At 48.9% G+C, this 21,811-nt stretch overlaps 1 protein-coding gene across 4 annotated transcripts in view; it reads left to right on the forward strand.

Moving 5' to 3' along the window:
* The window catches only part of RAB11FIP3 (RAB11 family interacting protein 3), an 87,222-nt gene that overhangs the window by 20,125 nt on the left and 45,286 nt on the right, over positions 1-21,811 (forward strand). For 2 of the 4 annotated variants that reach the window (XM_071444505.1, XM_071444506.1), the window contains exon 2: positions 2,727-2,820. In XM_071444505.1, the coding sequence (XP_071300606.1) occupies positions 2,727-2,820 (94 nt within the window). Of the gene's footprint in view, positions 1-2,726; positions 2,821-11,303; positions 11,462-21,811 lie in introns of those variants that run through there. The other 2 variants (XM_071444510.1, XM_071444511.1) reach the window with 1 other exon arrangement.

Genomic DNA, 21,811 nt, shown 5'->3' on the forward strand with positions numbered 1-21,811 from the left:
TCTGGCACTGGGAGCCATTCCCTGGGTCCTGTCCCTCCTTCCCTTGTCCCCAGTCCCTCTCCAGCTCTCCTGGAGCCCCTTCAGGCCCTGCCAGGGGCTCTGAGGTGTCCCTGGAGCCTTCTCCTCTCCAGGTGAGCACCCCCAGCTCTCCCAGCCTGGCTCCAGAGGGGCTCCAGCTCCATTGCTGGGTGATGCTTGGTGAGAGGAGGAGTCCAGGGGCTGTGGGGACCAGGCAGGCACAGCAAATATTCTTGTTTTCTGTCTGGGGGTTCTTTGGAGTGTCAGCAGCCACTCACCTCAGCCTGGGGTGGTGTCTCAAGGGATAATGGTGATTTTAAGCCTGGCCAGCAAATCCAGGCAGGTTTGAATCAGCACAGACTGATCCAGCTTCTTCACTCTGTGCCTTTTGTTGTTTGCATTCATGATGTCTGGGTTGGGAAGTTTTCAGAACCATTTCTCCTCATTTCCCCCTGCCCACAGCCCAATTTAAATACCTTTTTGTTTTTTCTCTTTTGCATAGGGCAGATACCTCCCTGTGTGTCCTGCCTGAGCTCTGGGTGGGTGAGGTGCCCTGCTGTGCCATTGGCACCAGGGGCTGAAGCCCTCTGTGGTCCTGAGGAGCTGAAAACCACAGAAACTGTAATTTAGAGTGTGTCATGCTAATCCCTTATAGGCTTATCAAGTCTGATTAAATGTCACTTGCCTTTCTGTTATCTCTGTACCCAGATAACAAATTAAGTGACAGCTTCATCCAGGCAGCTGCCAGATGCATTAACTGGAACTGACACATTCCTATGAGTTGTTTTTATTAGTCTCAAATACCTTTGTTTAACATACAAGAAACCTGACTCACCCAAGATGATGAGTGCCATGTGAGTTTAGGAGGTCTGTCTGCCAAAAAAGAGTGCTCTAGAAAACTGGAGAAGGTGTTTGTGTTGTCTTCTCCCATTCACAGAATCTCAGGTGAGCTTGGAAAGAGCTCTGAGATCTTCAGGTCCAACCTGTGACCCATCCCTGCCTTGCCACCAGTCCTGAGTGCCACTTCCAGCCTTTCCTTGGACACCTGCAGGGATGGGGACTCCAAACCTCTCTGGGCAGCCCCTGGCAATGCCAGACCAGCCTTTCTGGGGAGAAAGAAAGAAGAAAGGAGGAAATTGCTCCTGGTGTCCAGCTTGAGCTGGAGGCAGCTGGCAGGTGGGCACAGCAGTGCCCTCGGGGTTTGGGTTTCCTCTCATGGCACTCCCACAGAGGCACAGCCTGAAATTCAGTGACAGGACCAGGGAACAGCTGGAGCTGTGCCAGGGCAGGTTTAGGTTGGAGATCAGGAAAGGTTCTTCCCCCAGAGGGTGCTGGCACTGCCCAGGCTCCCCAGGGAATGGGCACAGCCCTGGGGCTGCCAGAGCTCCAGGAGAGCTTGGACAGCGCTGCCAGGGATGCCCAGGGTGGGATTGTTGGGGTGTCTGTGCCTGAGCTTGGACTGGATGATCCCTGGGGGTCTCTTCCCACTCAGGATATTCTGTGATTCCATGTTTTATGGTCTCAGCCCTGTGGGTTCCTGCCAGTGGAATTTTTGCTGTTCCTGTGGGAATGTGGGATGGCCAAAGCACGTGGAGCCGTGGGTGAACAGCTCTGAGTGTGCTGTAGATGTGATTTTCCTTTAGAAACACATAGCTGGCTTTCAGAAAACAAAAAAGAGCTCAAAGCAAACCCCCAGTGCTGCTACAGGGTGAGCAGGGCAGCTCTGAGCTCCATGGGCTGAGTCTCCTTTGAGACCTGTGTGAGAGGAGAGGTTTGGTGATTCACCAGCTCCTTCCCCAGAACAAACTGAAACCCCAAACTGAAGCTGCACAAATGCAGCCCTGGATACTCCCTCCTCTGCATGAGGAAGAGGAGGAGGATGTGCCCAGGTGAGGGCAGCTCTGTGGGCAGCTCTGCAGAATGGAGCTCACTTCTCTCACCTCCCCAGCTTCCTCCTGGGATTGCTCCTCAGCTGAAGGATGTGCTGCAAAAATAGTCAAAGGTGCCTCAAAAGCTCTTAAAACGAGGGATAAATGTCTGGTTCAGCTTGAGAAGCATCTGGTGTAAAGGATTTTCTGCTCATGGCAGAAGGAAGGAAGGACCCAAATGCACCTTTTTGAGAGCCTTTGGGCCCTGTGGTTGTGCCCTTTTCCCATTCTCTTTGAACAGCCCAGACCATGCTCAGCAGGTCTCAGAGTGCCCCTTGCTGCAGCACCCCCATCCCAACCCTGGCCTGGTGTGATTCCCCTCCCCCCCAGGCATTGTCTAATTGGAAAATGTTTCAATTATGCGGCCTAAATTTGTAACATGGAGCAGTTCATTATCACCAAATCCCCTTAATTGGGCCCTCCTACCAGGCAGCCTATTACAGAGTTTCCCAATTAAGACAGGACCTCTTTAAAACCCATAAAAATAAACAAATCCCTGGCAAAGCAGGTCCATGTTACAGGAGACACTGCCTGAAATGCTGCTTCAAGGCTAAACAAGAGTTTCAACACCAACCCAGTCCTAATTAACCCCTTTGTTCTGATTACTTATGTTCCCTTCAAGGAGAACAGACACAGGTTGGGGTCAGCTCAAGAAATTCACTGTTATTTTCTCAAATCTTTCTGATTAAGAGGAAAAAGTTGGTTGCAAGGTGTTTCTGTGCTGGAAGCTGCTGTTTCCTGCAAGCATTCCATAGGTAACTCTGCCTTTTTTGGTTGCAGGTAAAGGACCTAACAAAATACCTGGATCCCAGTGGATTGGGAGTTATCAGCTTTGAAGATTTCCATCGGGGCATCAGAGCCATCAGAAATGGAGGTGAGCTTCCTGCTGTGCTCTGACTGAGGATGGGAACTGGCCAAATTTAACACCATGGTTGAGCTGAGGAGATTGTTCCAAGAGAAGGAAAACCTTGGGGAAAACCATCTGGGTTTGGTTTTCTGAGAGTTCCTGCTCTGTGCTGGGTGGAGGGGAAGGGGAGGAGGTTGGGGGCATTTAATAGGGGTTGAAAAAGGTGGTAGAGCAGTCATGGTGGTGGTTCCATGTTTTGTTGTTCATCAGGAAAGTTCCTTCCTACAAAGAAACATCACAGGGAAATCATTTCCTCCTGGCTGGGTGTCTCTCACCTGTGTTTTTGGGGATTCTTGCTCTGGTGGAGTGGCTGCCATGCTGCTGGAGGTGTCTGGGAGCTGCTGGCTGTGACATCTTCCAAACACTGGCACTGAGCATGGAATGGCTTGGGTTGGAAGGGCCTTAACACTCAGCTCATACCACCCATGGACAGGGCATCTTCCACTGGAATGGAAATCACCATGCATTTACCAATTTACTGATGGATTTACCAATACATTTATAACCTTCACTCTGAGTGTTTGGGGGATCAACATGCTCAGATGGTTTTTAGCAAGCAGCACATGAAACCAGAGCTTTGAACTCCCTGGCTGGAGTCAGGATGATCTTCCAACAGGCAATGCCAATCCCCACCTGGCTCCTGAGGGCTTCCTGCAAGTGCTTCCAGAGCAGCAGTTTGGTGAAATGTGAAGTGTATTTTTGGGTGGTTGCCATTTGAACCCCTTTGCTGCAGAAAAGGGGTTTTTTTCAGTTGTTTTTTTCAGTTTGGGATTTCTCTCAGAGTGCCAGAGGGTCATTTTGAGCCAGGCACGTTGTTATGGACAGGGTGTGAGAAATCTGGGAATCTCCTTGCGAGCAGCTGGAGTTCTGAATGTGCAAATGTTAATTATCATCCTTGCACAATGGTCAGCTCTGCTCAGAGATGCTTATCTGGGATCCCAGCCCTGCTGCCAGCCCTGCCCATGGAGTGTGCTGCAAGGGTGGCAAAGAACCACCCTTCCCATACAAACTGTGCTGTTCCAGGAGTAAAAACCCCTCAAAGCAGTTTTCTCCTGTTCTTCTGTCAGTTGTCCATTCCTCTTCCTTCTCCCCAGTTCCACCCCCACTTTATTTATTTCTTTATTTACTGCAAGGGTGCTGAGGCCCTGGCACAGGGTGCTCAGAGCAGCTGGGGCTGCCCCTGGATCCCTGGCAGTGCCCAAGGCCAGGCTGGGCAGGGCTGGGAGCAGCCTGGGACAGTGGGAGGTGTTGGAGTTGAAATGGGATTCAAAAGTTACCCAAAATGGAGTAAGGGGTGCCCAAATGCTGCAAAAATGCAGCTGCAGAAAAGGTGATTGTGGGATTGGGACTCTCCAGACTTTGGGCTCCTCTTACTTAGAGCCCTGGAAGCACAGAATATCCTGAACTGGAAAGGACTGAGGGGAGGACCCAGTCCCTCTCCTGCCCTGCACAGACCCCACAACAATCCCACCCTGGCATCCCTGGCAGTGCTGTCCAAACCCTTGGGGCTTTGAGCTCCCTTGCCACCCAAACCCCTCCAGGATGATTTGAGCTCAGGGCTGCAGTGTTTCATGGCAGCTCCCAAGTTTCCTGAGCAATTCCCAGCTGCCAGGAAGCAGGAGGAGCTGCAGCACACTATTAATTTGTAATAAATTGCCATTGGAGTAGAGCATTTGTGAAAGCCCAGGCTCGTGTTTCTCCTCAATAATTCATCACTTTGGTGTTGTGTTCTATTAATTGAATGGGAAAAGCAGATCCAGGCAAAGCTTTTAGGGGCTCTATTTATTAAATTTGAAAGAGATTGATATGTGTTTATTACAGTGGTTAGGAAGGGCTGAGCTCTCTAACAGCACATGGCATTAAATGGTTATAAAAGAAGCCCAGGGCAGGGAGCAGAGGAGGTTCTTTGAGTCTCACAGCTGAGCACTGCTCACATTGAAGCCACCTGAAGGATTTGCTGCTGCTTTTTAGACAGTCAATATTGATCATCCCTTTGTAACCAAAGCAGAGGTCATGCTGCTGCTGGGTGTGCCTTTTAACAAGGTTTGTTAATTAGCTGGACCTATTTTTAGTCAGGGAATGCTCTGCTGGATATCTTGGTGCTCTGTAATTCTTGGGTCAGTTAGAGAAGAGAGAGCTGGTGTCAGCTTGGACCTTTTGGTGTCTGTGTTAATGCAGGGTTTATTTCTGAGGATGTCGCACTCTTCTCTGCCTCTCTCCTCTCTGGGAGGAGATTTCCTGGGATTTGCTTGGAGCCTGGGAGCTGGGATTTCCCTGGAGCCTGGCAAACTGAAGGTGCAGTTACAAACCCAGCCAAATTTCCTCTGTCAGCTGCATTGCTTCAGGTCCCCTTGGCCTTTCCATGCAGGATGCTGAGCTGTCTGTCTGTCCCTGTGCCAGGGCATGTCCCACTGCCCTCCAGCCTGGAGCAGGAGCCACTGAAGCCCTCACACAAAGCCCCAGGGCCACCTCTGCACTGCCCTGGGCCAGCTCTGTGTCTGTCTGGCCAGGTGATGCTGACTGAGAGGGGGCAGAGCACAGGGATGAGGATTTGAGGCTTTAAGGAGAGGTTTTAGCCACTCCTGGCTGCCTCCTGCCCTCCCACAGTGAAGGCTGGGTGGGAAAGCCTGGTTCTCTTGAGTGTAGATTGTTGTAGGTTCTTATGGATGTAGGTTTTTGTAGGTTCTCATGGATGTGGATTTCTGTAGGTTCTTATGGATGTTCTTTTTTTTTGTACATTCTCATGGATGTAATTTTTTGTAGGTTCTCATGGGTGTAGATTTTGTAGGTTCTCATGGATGTTGTTTTTGTAGGTTCTCATGGACGTAGATTTTGTAGGTTCTCATGGATGTAATTTTTTTGTAGATTCTCATGGGTGTGTTTTTCTGTAGGTTCTCATGGATGTAGTTTTTTGTACTTCTCATGGATGTAGTTTCTTATAGGTTCTCATGGATGTAGATGTTGTAGGTTCTCATGGATGTGGATTTCTGTAGGTTCTTATGGATGTTGTTTTTGTAGGCTCTCACGGATGTAATTTTTTGTAGGTTCTCATGGATCTAGATTTTGTAGGTTCTCATGGGTGTAGTTTTTGTACGTTCTCATGGATGTGGATTTCTGTAGGTTCTTATGGATGTTGTTTTTTTTGTAGGTTCTCGTGGGTGCAGTTTTTTGTAGGTTCTCATGGATGTCATTTTTTGTAAGTTCTCATGAGTATAGTTTTTGTAGGCTCTCATGGACATAGATTTTTGTAGATTCTCATGGGTGTCATTTTTTGTAGGTTCTCATGGGTGTTGATTTTGTAGGTTCTCATGGATGTAGTTTTTTAGGTTCTCATGGATGTAATTTTTTGTAGGTTCTCATGGGTGTTGATTTTGTAGGTTCTCATGGGTGTGTATTTCTGTAGGTTCTCATGGATGTAGTTTCTTGTAGGTTCTCATGGATGTAGATTTTTTGTACTTCTCATGGATGTCATTTTTTGTAAGTTCTCATGAGTGTAGTTTTTGTAGGTTCTCTTGGGTGTAGTTTTTTGTAGGTTCTCATGGATGTGTATTTCTGTAGGCTCTCATGGACGTAGATTTTTGTAGGTTTTCATGGACATAGATTTTGGTAGGTTCTCATGGATGTAGATTTTTTGTAGGTTCTCATGAGTGTAGTTTTTGTAGGTTCTCATAGGTGTAGGTTTTTGTAGGTTCTCATGGATGTGTATTTCTGTAGGTTCTCATGGGTGTAGTTTTTGTAGGTTCTCATGGATGTAGGTTTTTGTAGGCTTTCATGGATGTAGGAGTTTTTTTATACCAGCTGTGTGGATGGCCAGGGAGTGCTTCCAGAGTAATTTACCAGTAAATTTACCAGTAAATTTGGGTAAATCACCCAAATACCAGTAAATCCAGAGGGTTTCCCTGCTCTGGGAGGTGCTGAGCCTGTGGCTCTCAGGTCTGGGGCTGTGGGGACACAGTTGCTGCTGGCACAGGCTCAGCTCCCCATGGTCTCTGTGTTCCTGCTCGTGGCTGCTGGATCCCCTTGGCCTTCCCTGCTGATTATTTATGTTCCCTTCAAGGGGAACAGACACAGTTTGGGGTCAGCTCAAGAAATTCTCTGTTATTTTTTCAAGTCTTTCTGATAAAGAGGAAAAAGTTGGTTGCAAGGTGCTTCTGTGCTGGAAGCTGCTGTTTCCTGCAAGGATTCCATAGGTAACTCTGCTTTTTTTTTGGTTGCAGGGAAAGGATTTAGATAGCCTTACAAAAAAGACTAAGCTGAAGAATAGGCCAAGAAACACTTGTAGTGTATTGTAATTAGGAAATAGTTGGCTTCTGATTGTGATGGTGTGAATTATAACATCTGTGTTGTCTCAGCCTTCACATGAGACTAAAAATGGAAGAAAAGTTTTTAAAATGCCTCTCAGCATTTTAATTTTTTAATTTTTTTTAATTTAAAATTAAAAAAAAATTAAATTTAAAAAACATTTAGATGGAATAATTTTTTTTAAATGCCTCTCAGCATTTTTAAAATTTTTTAAATGCCCCATCCCTGGGTCAGGAGAAGGCTTAGTCTGACAGGATGCCCTTGTCCTTCCCTGCTCCTCAGGGAGTGGCTTGCCTGCTTTTCCAATGTGTGGATGGTGCCTGAGGGACTGGGCAGTCTGCAGAGCTCAGGGGCAGTGTGGATCCAGCACTGGCAGCGTGGCAGGGGGGATAAATAACTCTGAGAAGTGGAATTTTACAGCCTTGCATTGTAAAACCTGAGAAACTGATAATGGAGGGAAGGCAGTAATGAAGGAGAGTATGATGTGTAAAAAAGGGGGTTTTGAGGCCTGGGGAGTTCTCAGCCAGAGGAAGACCTGGTGCATCTGGCTACCATTGTTGGATTAAAGGTTTTTTTTGACTTAGAGATGGGGTAACTGAGAAGTGTTTTAAAAATTTTTTATTTTATTTTCAGTCTTATGTGAAGTGTGAGACAATACAGATGTTATAATTTATGCTATTATAATCAGAAGCTAATTATTTCTTAATTATAATACATTATAAGCATTTCTTGGTGTATCAGGTTTTGGTACACTATACTGCAAATGTCTTACAGCTAATCATTTAAAATTACACTTCATGGGTCTTACTACAATGTATCTTTTATGGTTCTGTTTCTCTAAAGTATCTAGTTTTATTTGTAAGGTTATTTTTTGAAACTTGTTTCTAGTTCTATTTCTCTCTTATAATGTCTGTCTTATTCTGTGGCATTTCTAAGATAGTATTTTTTATTTCAAGGTTTGTATACACATGTATACTATGTGAACCTTCTGTCGGGCTTTGAGAATTCTCTACAAATTCATTTCCCACATTTCCCTCTTTTTCTTGAATGGAAAAAATATTTCCAAGAACCATCAGTGAGATCCAAGGGAAAAGAAACAGAGGGAGCCAGAGTGACTCCCTGCATCCTCACAGTGAGGAGCTCCAGCTCCTGGAGGATCTCCTCAGGATTAAACAGGAGCCAGGGGTCACATCCCAGCCCCTTGGAAAGCTCAGCCTGGCAGGAAGGAGCCTGGCTGTGGGCAAGGAGCAGCTCTGGGATGGGGCAGGGAGGTTCCAGGGGGCTGGAATCACAAACTGAGGTGCCTGGAGCAAGGAGCAGCTCTGGGATGGGGCAGTGACATTCCAAGGGGCTGGAATCACAAACTGGGGTGCCTGGAGCAAGGAGCAGCTCTGGGATAGGGCAGTGAGGTTCCAAGGGGGCTGGAATCACAAACTGAGGTGCCTGGAGCAAGGAGCAGCTCTGGGATGGGGCAGGGAGGTTCCAGGGGGCTGGAATCACAAACTGGGGTGCCTGGAGCAAGGAGCAGCTCTGGGATGGGGCAGGGAGGTTCCAGGGGGCTGGAATCACAAACTGGGGTGCCTGGAGCAAGGAGCAGCTGCCCTGGGATGGGGCAGGGAGGTTCCAGGGGGCTGGAATCACAAACTGGGGTGCCTGGAGCAAGGAGCAGCTCTGGGATGGGGCAGGGAGGTTCCAGGGGGCTGGAATCACAAACTGGGGTGCCTGGAGCAAGGAGCAGCTCTGGGATGGGGCAGGGAGGTTCCAGGGGGCTGGAATCACAAACTGAGGTGCCTGGAGCAAGGAGCAGCTCTGGGATGGGGCAGGGAGGTTCCAGGGGGCTGGAATCACAAACTGAGGTGCCTGGAGCAAGGAGCAGCTCTGGGATGGGGCAGGGAGGTTCCAGGGGGCTGGAATCACAAACTGGGGTGCCTGGAGCAAGGAGCAGCTCTGCTCCTCTGGGCCCTGGGTGCAGGAGCAGCTGGAGGGGGGTTTGTGGCAAACAGGATCAGGCAGAGCTGGGCCAGGCACACAGCCAGGCCTGTGCTCACCCACAGAGCCCTTCCCTTGTCCAGGTATTGAAACCTTCAGAGCTTCAGACATACCTGGTGTTTCTGCAGGGGCCTCTCTGAACATCTCTGTGCTCACACTGCAGCTCACAAGGGTAAGGAGCAAGTTGTGTCATGCACACACATCCCAGGAGCTAAAACATCTGGAACATCTGTCTTGCAGGGAGCAGCTGCAGGGAAAGGGCTGTGGGAGGTGCACACAGGGGCACTGCTGGAGGTGGCAGAGGCAGTTCAGGGACCTCTGTGCCAGGCAGGGAAAGGTGCATCCCTGGAGGTGCCAGCCTCACCCAGCCCTTCTGCCTTGGCTTCTGATCCCTGAACAAAGGGGCCCCTATGCACTGAGAACAGACAGGGCATCCACAGAGGGATGGATGTGTCCAGGAGCTCAGGGAGGGCCCCAGGATGGAAATAATCCCAGCTCCTTTTTTATTATTGTTAATTTTTAAATGCTTCAACTAAAAGCCCGTCGGGTTTGGGGAGATGGAAAATCCAGCTCAAGAGCCAACACCCAAACCTGGAAACTCTGAGTTCCTGTTTGCAAGGAGGGAGACCTGGAAGACCCCTGGCAGTGCCAGCCTTGGAGGAGCTGGATCACAAATCCACTGTGCCAAGGGAAAGATACTCCAGGGGCTGAGTGAGAGGAGCAGGAGGAGCCCCTTCAGCTCCCCAGAGGCACTGCCAAAGGCTGCCTGGAGGGAAAAGCCTGGAGCTGGGAAGCTGGAGCAGGCAGGGCAGGATGCTGAGGAGCAAATCCAGGGCTGGGGGGTCAGGCTGTGGCTCTGCCTGGAGCCTGGGTGGGAGCACCACACTGTTCCTAACTGGAGCTGGCAGAGCCTTTGTGGGGCTGCAACTCTCCAATCCCCATCCCAGGAGCATCCCTGGGAGGATCTCAGGGGGCATTTCCAGGGTTTCTCTAATCCTGGAGCATCCCTGGGAGGATCTCAGGAGGCATTTCCAGGGTTTCTGCTCCCCAAACCTTGGGAGGATCCCTGGAAGGATCTCAGGAGGCATTTCCAGGGTTTCTCTAATCCTGGGAGCATCCCTGGGAGGATCTGTGGGCTGTTCCCAGGGTTTCTGCTCTCCAATCCTCATCCCAGGGAGGATCTCAGGGGGTGTTCCCGGGGCTTCTGCTCTCTGATCCTGGAACATCCCTGGGGGGATCTCAGGGGGCATTTCCAGGGTTTCTTCAGCCCTGTCCAGAAAGGTTGGTGAGCTCCTGGCAGCTGAGTGTCAGCTGGGAATTTCCTGAGAGGAAAGGCCACATGCAGCCCTTCTCTGAATAAAGGATGTGAGTGTTGTACCTTGTGGGAAAAATAGTAAAGGTAAGAAGAGACAGAACCCAATCCACCAATTTTTAGACACTTTTCAAATAACACACAGGTGAAACTGAAAGAAAATCCTCCTGTTTTAATTAGAACCTCTGAGCTTTTCACCTTTACCATTTTTCCCACAGTACCTTAAAGGCTTAGAGCCAGGAGGGAGCTGCACATCAGCTCCCAAACCAGATCCACAGAGCTGTCCCACGTGCAGGCTGTGTGCCACATTCCCTGCTCCCACTGCTCTGGCTGTGCCTCGGGATGTGACAGTGCTCAGATGTCACCTCAGAGCCCAGTGTGCCCAGAAGCCACTCAGAGCCACTGCAGGCAGCACGTGGTGGCACAGGATGGCTGCCCTGGTGACCTGGATCCTGCTGGCTCCTGGGGGCATTCCAGGCTGTGGGATACCCAGGAAGGTGTCCCCTGTTTGCTCTGTGTGGAGGTTTGGAGGTTTTTCCCCCCTCTGTAGGATCTGCATTGCAGATGGGTTTTGCTACGCAAAAGGAAAGCTTCCCTTGCCCAGGGATAATTGCAGAAGCCAAAGCTTGCATTCCCTTCCTCTCCCAATCCTGCAGTTATTTCTGTCTGTGGGCATCCTCAGCACCCTCTGCCCCACCTGGCTGCTGCAGGTGCAGTGGGTTTGCAACAGGGGGTGGCCAGGCCCAGGTGAACATTGCAGCTTTTGCTTTTGAGGAGGAAAGCCTTGCCCAGGGCTCAGCAGATGGAAGCAGAGCCCGTGTGCCTGTTTGACTGAACTCAGCGAGGAGCTGGCACCGCTCTGAGCACTTCCTACGTTCCCCTGGGATCTGCTGATCCCTGGATTCGTGCAGCACTGCTGCAGTGGAGACCTCCCTGCTGCTCCTGCTGCTCCTAACCCTGGCTGAAGCATCATCCACAGGGACACAGCTCCTTTGATGGCTGAAGGTAGGACAGATGCCTCTTTGTGTACAGCTGGCGTGCAGGGAACGGGGGGTGCTGTGAATGGGAAATCAAGATTGATTCATGAGCGAGAATAAAACCCAAATTGCTCTCATTATGTCTTCTGCTTTTTTATTTTTGCCTTTGCATCTTGCTGTGCTCTGGCAGATCCATATGGATGTGCTATACATACTGCTGGTGGGGATAAGGACTTTAGGAAGATGAGTGTTAATTCTGGCCCTGAAAGGAGTGGAGATTTAAATGGCTCTTTAAAATTTATATGGATACTTGAAAAAAATATAATCCCTGTGCTGTTCTTGGGAGCTGGGGATTCTGCTCATCTCTGTGGTGCAGGAGGAGGATTGTAGCACCAGGATTGTGCTTGTCAGGTTTGGGGTCCATGTGCTTGTCTGTGCCCCCTTCTGCCAGGGACAGCAGCAGCCAAGGCTTTCTCAAAATTAATTTGGGTTTTTTTCCTTTGAAATAGTGGTGCTTAGAGGGTTATATTGGAAACCACTGGGCCTGCTCATAAAAATGTGTGAGGGCTTCACAGGGGTTCTTTAACCCGGGGAAAAGGAGGCTCAGGGGGGCCTTGTGGCTCTGCACAACTCCTGACAGGAGGGTGGACATGGGTGGGGGTCAGGCTCTGCTCCCAGGGAACACCGACAGGATGAGGGGGAATGGCCTCAAGCTGTGCCAGGGGAGGGTCAGGTTGGACATCAGCAGGAATTTCCTCATGGAAATGGTGGCCACGCCTTGGCAGGGGCTGCCCAGGTTGGGGTTGTAGTCCCCATCCCTGGAGGTGTCCAGGGGAAGCCTGGATGTGACACTCAGTGCCCTGGGCTGGTGACAAGGTGGCACTCAGGGCACTGGGCACAGATTGGACCTGATGATCTCAGAGGTCTTTCCAGACTCAGTGATTCTGGGGTTCTGCTGAGTCTGTAGCTGTGTGCTCTCAGGGAATGGGGAATTAGGAGCGTGAGGGATGGAGCTGGGCTGCTTTGGGGGGGCTCTGTGGTCACAAGGACCTGGGGTCTGTCTCCATCCCTCTCCTGGCAGGAGGGTTGGTTGTGACCAGGGCACAGAGACCCCTCTGTGAAGGGCTGATGCTCTGTGGAGATGCAAACAGCAGGAGAACCAAGCAGGTGTGAACCCAGCCCAGCTGGAGGCTGATCCAGGGAAGAGCAGGACACAGGTCCAGCCCCAGGGCAGGGGCATTGAGCTGGGTGCTCCTTTCCTCCACCTCCAGTGTCCCTGGAGAAAAGTCCCTCTTCTGCTCCCAGGAGCTCCAAGATGCTCCTGAGTGTGTGGAGAACTTTCTCTCCAGCTGTGCAGCCCCCAGGATCAGCAGATCCTGGCTCCAGGCCTCTTCCCCATGGCAGGGTGAGCAGGGAGGTTTGGATGTGCAGGGGGCATTTTCTGTTCTCCCTGGAGCAATTGCTGGGAGAGAGGAGCCATGGAGCAGCTGGGAGTGGAACCACAATCACAGCATTCTCGAGCTCTTTTAAGTCCCTCTTTCTGCTCTAATACAGACATAGACTCATTCAGGTTGGAAAAGTCCTTTAGAATGATGGAATCCAACCATTAATGGATTTGCTGTAATAACAATGTACCAGGGCAAGGACTTGGGTGCTGATGGGGGGGACAATTCTGGCTCAGCAGAGCAGTTTTTTCACTTGCATTTCTGTTTTGATTTCCATAAACACTTGTTTGTAGTGAATTCATCAGTGTGGCAGCTGGGTGAAGGGTGACAGGGGCGAGAGGCTGCTGGGTGCTCCATGCCTCAGAGGGAGCTGTGCTTCCCCAGAGCAGCCTGGCACATGACATACTGCATTGACCTACTTTTGGGAGAGGAGCACAAGTGTTGGGAGAGCTGTGTCTGTAGGCAGTTCTGGGATGAGCAGCAAGGAATGGCTCAAACACGCTGCTGGAAATTGCTGTGAAGGCTCTGGGGGCCAGGAATGGGAGATTGGCATGGGAATGTCTTGGTTTGAAAAGCCAGGTGTCTGCTAAGGAAGGCAGGAGTCTTCCTTGAAGTGGGAAATGTAAACCCCCTCCCTCTGAATTATTATAATTTTGAATTTAAGAGGCTCTTAGGCAAAGATATGGGAGTACAAATAGCAGTTCTGTACTAGGGAAGAAAATAAAAATAAAATAAAGATGCAATAATACAAAACAACACTGCCAGAGTCAGAGCAGTCCCTGTCCCCCTGTGTGTCAGGGTGGTGGCACAGCCCCATCCCATGGGGGCTCAGCCCTCCTGCAGTGCCAGCTGTGGCTCTGCTGGAGCAGGGATCCTGCACAAGGGGGGAGTTTTCCTCTGCAGCTCCAGGGCTGCTGGAGATGGGCCTGGGCTCCCTCTGGCCATGCAGGGCAGCAGAAGCTGCTCCTCTGGCAATGCACTGGGCAAAGGCTGCTGGGCTGTCCCAAAGCTCACATTGGATCCAGGTAGGAATGCTTGGCTCCTGCCCTGGGCAATGCAGCATCTCCCCATGGGATGCTGGAATTGGATCAGCCCTGCAGGGACACTCAGTGGCCATGGACAGCAGAGATCTCCTGCAGGGAGGATTGGCTGGGGGAGAGATAAAGAAAAAACTGCCCATGGACAGCAGAGAACTGCCCCAGCTCTGACACATGGGAACAGAACACACAGCCCCAGCCACATCTTCCAACCTAAGACAGAATCTCTGCCCCTCTGAGAATTCCTTCTTCAGGAATCACTCTCCTTTCATGAATTCCTGCTTTGGAGCATACGCCTGAGAAATCTGGCTGTGTCAGGTCACTGTCCTGGAGTGTAACAGGTCTGAAATACATCCTCAGTTCCGAGGGAGTTCTGGTTCGAAGCTGGGATTAAACCTGGGATCAAATCCCCAAAGAATCACTGTTGGTTCAGCATTCCTTGGGAGGGAAAAGCATTGCTGTGTAGCCAGATCTCCTGGAAATCAAAGCTAATTCCAGAGTAGAAAGACTTCCATGTATCCTGAAGTGAAGGAAACCTGTGGTGGCTTTTTGACCCACAGACCATAACCTAACCTGATAAAGACAAATCTGATGCCCAAAGGAAAGCAAATTTTTCTGGGAAAGGAGGATAAAACCCACTGCAGGGACTGCCTGTTTTCCCAGGAAGATGAAAATAGGGAGCAGTGCTTTATTGGAGCTTTAGAGTAGTTGTTAATGTGAAAAACATGTTCACTCTCCTGTGAAAATGTGAAAAGTTTAATGAAGGACAATAGGAAACAAGGACCACAGAGCAAAGGTAATTATGGCACTCAGCCAAGAGCACCATGTTATCCTCAGAGATTCCCCTTAAATACCTTTTAATTACATCAACTCTTTGCATATTCATAGACCCTTATGCATAGTAAACTTTTCCCCAAACTAGTTTACATGTCCCAGAACTGTTTAGCACATCTCCTCCTTGGATCCACCTGTTCAGAGCATGGGTATTTCTTGGCTGTGGTTTTAATCCATTTTTGTCACCTCCAGTTTTTGGGACTTGGTGCACACTGTCTTCAGACAGGGAGTGCTGATGGTTGGCAGATCTGTACAGGTGTCCTCATCCTGTGTTCCTTGGGTGTTATCCCACCCAAACAGGCATTTTAACACAAACATACTTCCATCAGCTCTTTCACTAAGCTTAATTAACAACAGAAATACAAACTATATCTCTATAACAAAGTTACTTTTACATTACACATATAAAATCAATTTTAATATTTGCAAAAAGCCAGTATTATAATATGTATCTATAACATTAGCACACTCTTCTCTGGAGATGATGACTAAAGAGAAAAGAGAGGCAGTTTCTGTTCAATAACATTTCTCCTCTTCCATCTCCTGCCTGTGTTTCTCCATTGCAGGATTCCCTTTCTGGGCTGTGCTGTTTTCCTCCACATCTGGAGCTGGGAATGCTTTTGGGAACTGGGCTTGCTTGTGGTTTGGGGAGTGCGTGGGAGGAGGCTGGGCTGGGCTGGGCTGGGCTGGTGGCTCCACGTGGGTGTGAGGGGTGGTTTCTGTCCTGCCTGTTCTGCTGTCTCAGGTTTGGATGTTAGGCCACGCTGAGGGGTTGTCAGTGCTTGGATCAGCCAGGGGAGGTGGGGAATGTGTCCTTCCTCCTGAGCAGGAGCACCTGGACAGGGCTCAGCAGATCCCTGGCCCAGCTTGGGGGAAGGAAAGGAGCCCTGCAGAGCTCTCAGCTGTTTCTCCTGAGGAATCCAGTCAATCCAGAGTTATTAACAAAGGGATAATTACTCACCAGGACTTCTGCTCCTCCCTGCCCGGCTCTGTCACAGCCTGGGGGCTGGTGAGTGTACTGGGTGACCTGGCACCCCTGGTGTGAAAAACGCCAGTCATTGTTTTTAAAATTTTAAAAGTTTATTAGTAATAAAATGGTTATAAAAATAGTTATATAATCAGAGTAATAAAAATTTGGACAATTAGGATTTAGGACAATATGAGACAATAAAAACTAAGAGTTATGGATGTCCGGGTACCTTTTCTGGGCAAAATAAGCCTGAAAAAGGACCCAGGTTAACAGAGGATTAACCCTTAAAAGCAACAGCCTGTTGCATATTCATACACCTCATACATGATGCATAAATTCCATTTGAACAAAGGATTCTGTCTGGGCAGTGTTAACTTCTTCTGAATCTTAACGGCATCTTCAGGCAGGAAGAAGTTCATTTCTTCTGATAAGGGAGCAATAAATTCTCTTTCTCTGAAAGATTCAGGTGTCCTGTAGCTGCTATTTCAGTGTTAGTCTTCTCTTTAAAATAAATATCTTACATAGCAAAGTTTCTATTTTAACATTATATTATTACCTAAAACTATATTTAACACACTATTTAGGAAAGTTATTACAGCATAACTTTTTAATATAACACATATTCATTTTAATGTTTGTGGAAAGCCAATCATAAAATATGCATTTTTCACACCTATGACACCTTGACAGGCTGATGTGGCAAAACCTTTTTTCTCCAGAGTTGTTCCCTGGACAGGAGAAGCCGTGTGTGATGTGGATTTCCTGGAAACCAGGGCTGATTGGGAAGCAGCAGGTGGGGTGGTTCCAGTGGGCATCCACACACTGGGAAAAACCAATTTTCCCAATTCTCTGGTGTTCTGGCTGAGCACAGCTCACATCATCTCCCTCCCATTCTGCCTGTCCCAGGCTGTGTCCCCTCCTGGCCTGGTCCCTGTGTCCCTCAATGCCTTCACCTTCATGATCCTCTTTTCCAAGCTCTTACAGTCCAAACTGCTCCTGTAAATCACTGGGCAGTTTATTCCTCTTTAGAACAGGAGGGACTTCTGCTAACGAGGCAAGAGGAATTTTTATTAATGCAGTTAATAATTGCAGAGAGCTCAGCAGAGATGATGTCACAGCTTCTAATAAAACCAGCCCTGATAAGGGTGGGCATTGGCTTGTTTGGATCCTGTTTCCATGTTTGGAATCCATGATCTTGGAGGTCTTCTCCAACCTGAGCAATTCTGTTTGTCACCTCTCAGCCCCTTGGTGCCTTCCTGGAGCCCTGCATTGAAAAGGTCCAATTCCTCCCTGTGCTCCTTCCCCTGCAGGGGAGGGGTCAGGCACAGATAATGGCTGGGAAAAGGATCAAAACCCAATTTTACAGAACCCCCCTCCATGATTTTGTTTTATTTTGGGTGATGTTTCCTATACAGAAGCCAGTTGGAGCAAAAGCACTTTAAAGAATGCATCTCCCCTGTCCTTCAGTGACAGGTGGCACATGGTTTGGCTCTGCTTCCATGGGATTTTCTGGCAATATTGGAGTTAGGGGAAGAAACAGGGAAGGGGATTCAAGCATGCACCTTCAGGAGCATTCTCCTGCTACTCTGCATAGCTTTTAGGGGATTTTGGAGGACTGGGACTTCAAAGTGCCACAGGGGCTGCTCAACCCTCCCTGTAGCACACAGGACATTTTTGAGCAGCACAGTCATTGTTTCCAAGAGATGGCTCAGAACTGTGGAGCACCACCTTGGGGAGAGTTCTTCCTGCAGGTGTAGTTTAGTGCTTCTCCTCTTAGGTATTTTCTGTCCCTAATTTCCCCTAAACCCAGGCTGGGTTCTGATCAGGACACAGAGGGCAAGTCTGAGATCAGAGGCTTTCTAAATAACTTTATAAATAATTTCATTGGTGATTTTGCAGCTCTGTTGTTGAGGCTGGAGCCTAGGCTGGAGCAGGGGGTGTCTGCAGTGCCTGCCCAGGCTCACAGCTCTCCTGTCCATCACTTTTTTTCCAGAGGCACCTGGGTGGTTCTGATCCAAACCACTCCCCAGGGCTCAGTGACAGCTTTGGAGAGGCTTGCCATTAATTGTGGTCAGTTTTTGGTGTGGCTAGTGGAGGGCAGAAATGGCAAGTGAGACCTGACTGACAAATACTAATGCCTGCACGTTGATGGAAGTGCTGTAGGTGTTGAAAGTGTTCCCTTTGATCCTCGTGGGTCTGGAAGCTGTGCCTGAACCACTCAGGCATTGCTGTGAAAATGAAATTCAGCCATGCTTGGAGGTAAGAACATTGTGAGCATTTCCTGGGCCTGGAGCTGGGAGCTCTGAGCTGGGGGGGATTGAACTGGGTTTAATTCTTATCCTCATTTCTCCATGTGGGCTGGAAGGCTGAAGCCTTCAGGATGGAATGGGGGCATCCAGTCAGTCCCAGCCTGTGGAACTGCCTGGTTTCTGCCTGTCTTATTTGGGGTGTCACCACCTTGGGTCCATTTGAGCTCCTGAGTCAGGCTTCTCTTTAATTTTATTTTGCTTGTGGGACAATCTTATATAAAGATAAATATAAATATAAATATAAAATATATAAAAGAATATATAAAATAGAAAATATGTATATTTTTATATTATATAAGTATAAAAATAAAATATATTAATATTAAAATAGAAAATATATTAATATTAAAATAGAAAATATATTAATGAAAACATATAAAGGTAAAGATAAGATATCTAAAGATAAGATTGTCCTCTGCAAGCTCCTTGGTTTGGAGCATCTCAAGGGGCTTCTGCTTCAGGGTTCTCAAACCCTGGACAGGAGAGTGGCCCTGGGTGTCCCCAAGGTTGTGTCAGCACTGCTGTGCTCCTGGGAGCTGACTTGGGATGTTCTGCTGCTTCCATGAGCTCCTTCTCAGGTCCTGCCTCAGTGTGTTCCCAGAGCAGGGCCATGGGCAGTGATGAGTTTTGCAGTGCTGGGTAAATGGCTGGGCTCGATGATCTTGGAGCTTTTCCAGCCTTCAGGATTCTGTGATCTCTGTCTAAAAATCCAGCTTAGTTTGCTGAAGTGTGGAGATTTGGAAGTAGAAGAAGTGAAGGAGCTGGAGGACATCAGGAGGTCTCCTCACCAGCAGCAAGTGCTATTTTGGAGGCTCAGTCTCTCCATCAAAGTGGCTCTAAGCCACTGCTGGCCCCAGCCAGCACCTCATTTTCCACACCTCCGGCAGTGAGCCTTGGTTCCTGCACAAGCCTGCAGGAATCTGAGCTGGATTTGGTGACTGGACACTCTGAAAAGGCCACTCAGATTGCTGGGAATTAAAAATGAGACTCCGTGTTTTAAACTCAGCGCAGATTCCAGGGGTTAAACTCAACTCAGCACAAATTCCAGGTCTTAAACTCAACTCAGCACAAATTCCAGGTGTTAAACTCAACACCCAATTCTAGATGTTAAACTCAGCACAAATTTCAAGTGTTAAACTCAACTCAGCACAAATTCCAGGTGTTAAACTCAACGCCCAATTCTAGATGTTAAACTCAGCACAAATTCCAGGTGTTAAACTCAACTCAGCACAGATTCCAGGTGTTAAAACAACTCAGCACAGATTCCAGGTGTTAAACTCAACTCAGCACAGATTCCAGGTGTTAAAACAACTCAGCACAAATTCCAGGTGTTAAACTCAACTCAGCACAGATTCCAGGTGTTAAACTCAGCACAGATTCCAGGTGCCAGGGGTGGCCTCCTGCTCTGTCTCTGGGGCAGATCCTCACCAGGCCTCTGGGATGAAGGGAGGGCAGCTGGATTTGTGCCTCCAAAGGGCCTCCATGGCATGAAGGGAATTCCTTTCCATGCTGTGTGTGGAGGAGGTGCAGGGCCTCTGCCATGGGGAGGGGGATCAAAGGGAATGTGTGATGAGCCCTGGTCAGTGAGAGTGATTGTCACATTCACATTTTCTGTAAAATTTCTTTGCCCAGGATTTTTCTCCTGGGAAGCTGAGAAGCCTCAGATAAAAAGGAAAACAAATTCTTATCTCATTTGCTTCTCCTGTGTTTTGCTCATGTGGAATGTGTTTGGAGATTGTTTACCACAGGTGGTTGTTTTATTGGTTTCTGCTGTGAGTTGTTTTCACTCTTTGGCCAGTCAGGGCCAAGCTGTGTCAGGACTCTGGAAAGAGTCAGGAGTTTTCATTATTATCTTTTTAGCCTTCTGTAAGTATCCTTTCTGTATTCTTTAGTATAGTTTAGTATAGCATTCTTTAATACAATATAGTATAATGAAATAATAAATTAGCCTTCTGAGAACATGCAGTCAGATTCATCATTCCTTCCTGCCACGGGGCACCCCACAAATACAATAAGTGATGCTCAGGACATGAGGGGCTGCTGAAGAGCTTTAGCCAGGCTTGTGTAAGCAACCTTCATTGTGCCACTGCCTCCCTGGGAGCCTGGGCTGCCTTTGCTCCCTGCCCTGGGGCATTTTTGGGAAATGATGGTTTGCAGCAAGTGCTGCTGCTCCGTTGGCCCATCTCTGGGGGAAGCTGAGCTACAGGAAAGCATGGGGCAGAAAGCTGCTCTTTTCTGGGAGCATCAGGTTATAAATGTACTCCTGGGCCACTCTGGGGAAGGAAAAGGGGGGTGGGTGAGATTGGTGCTGGCTTTATCCCACAGGGATCACTCCACATGGCTGCTGGAGCACGAGACCCTGAGCTGCCTCTGGAAATACTGGATAGTGGCTTCCCCTGTGCAGGATCCTCCTGAATTCCTGCAATCCTCAATCCCTGGCTGTGTGTCTGTTGTTTTCCAGCAGCATTCCCAGTAAGGGAGCTGGATTTATATAATTTGTTCTCACTTAAGCTGGATTTATATAATTTGTTCTCACTTAAGCCAACCAGAACTTCATTTTGCTCCTTTTTGGGGTCTGTTTTGTTCTGTGCCACTCAGGCAGGTTCCAAGCCTTATTCCCACACTGATCAGTGCAGGTCTGTGAGCTCACAAAATCCATCCTGTTGGAATCCCTCAGGGCTGGAGGCTCTGTGGCTTGCAGCAGTGTGCACAGTGTGTTGGTAGATGACTTAAATACTCCTGAAAGGCTCTTTTTCTAGGTCACTCCTATATGAAGCTGATAAAACTGGCTCTGTGTGACCCATGTGTCACTGCTGTACCCACAGCCCTCCACTCAAGGTGCCTTTCCACTGCCATCCTTCCTTCTGGAAGCAGTTTTTAGAATCTATTTCAGGAGCTTTATCCCAGGACTGCTGTTCCTGAGGGTTCCTGGGAGAGCCCAGGTGACTCTGGCACACCTGAGAGCTCTGAAGCTCAACAAGGCATGGGAAGAGGTCTCAGCCACCCCATGGAATTATTTATGTTGGGAAAGCCCTCTGAGATCATTGAGACCAACCATTTCCCCCAGCACTGCCAAGGCCACCACTGCCCCATGTCCCCAGGTGCCACATCCACACAGCTTTTAAATGGTGGCTTCCAGTGACAGGACAAGAGGAAACAGCCTCAGGCTGTGCCAGGGGAGGATCAGGTTGGATATTGGGAATATTCCTTCATGGGAAGGGATGGTCAGGCCCTGACACAGCTGCCCAGGGCAGTGGTGGAGTCACCATCCCTGGAGGAATTTAAAAGTCGTGTGGATGTGGCATTTGGGGACATAGATTAATGGTGGCCTTGGCAGTGCTGGGAGAGCAGTTAGACTTGATGACCTGAGAGGGCTTTTCCAGCCTGAGTGATTTGATGATTTTGAGGTGGTTTAGCAGTAAAGCTGCCTGGAAGGTCTCTCAGAGCCTGGTTTTACCTTTCAGGTTTTTGGATGTTTATGGATATGACTGGCCTGGCAGTGGGAGTGATGGATTGAGCTGGAAGTGCAGGAGAAGCTGGTCATGGACACTCAGAGGACAAAAGGCAGTCCCTGATGCCACCCCCAGCCCTGGGCACAAGATGGGTTTGAGCAGAGTAGTGCAGAGGTGACCCCAAATGTTGTGACCACATCAGCTCTCAGTGGGGAAGGATAAAGAGAAATCAGGGATGGGTGTAAGCAAGGAAAGGCTGCTTTGTGGTGTGAGGGGCAGGGAGAAGGGCACTGAAGCAGGGCAGGGGTCAGCTGGGACTTGGCTTTAATGT

This window comes from Agelaius tricolor, unplaced genomic scaffold (assembly GCF_023055355.1).
Source record: "Agelaius tricolor isolate 1412-34295 unplaced genomic scaffold, bAgeTri1.0.p SCAF_19, whole genome shotgun sequence".
In the NCBI taxonomy this organism is placed as follows: domain Eukaryota; kingdom Metazoa; phylum Chordata; class Aves; order Passeriformes; family Icteridae; genus Agelaius; species Agelaius tricolor.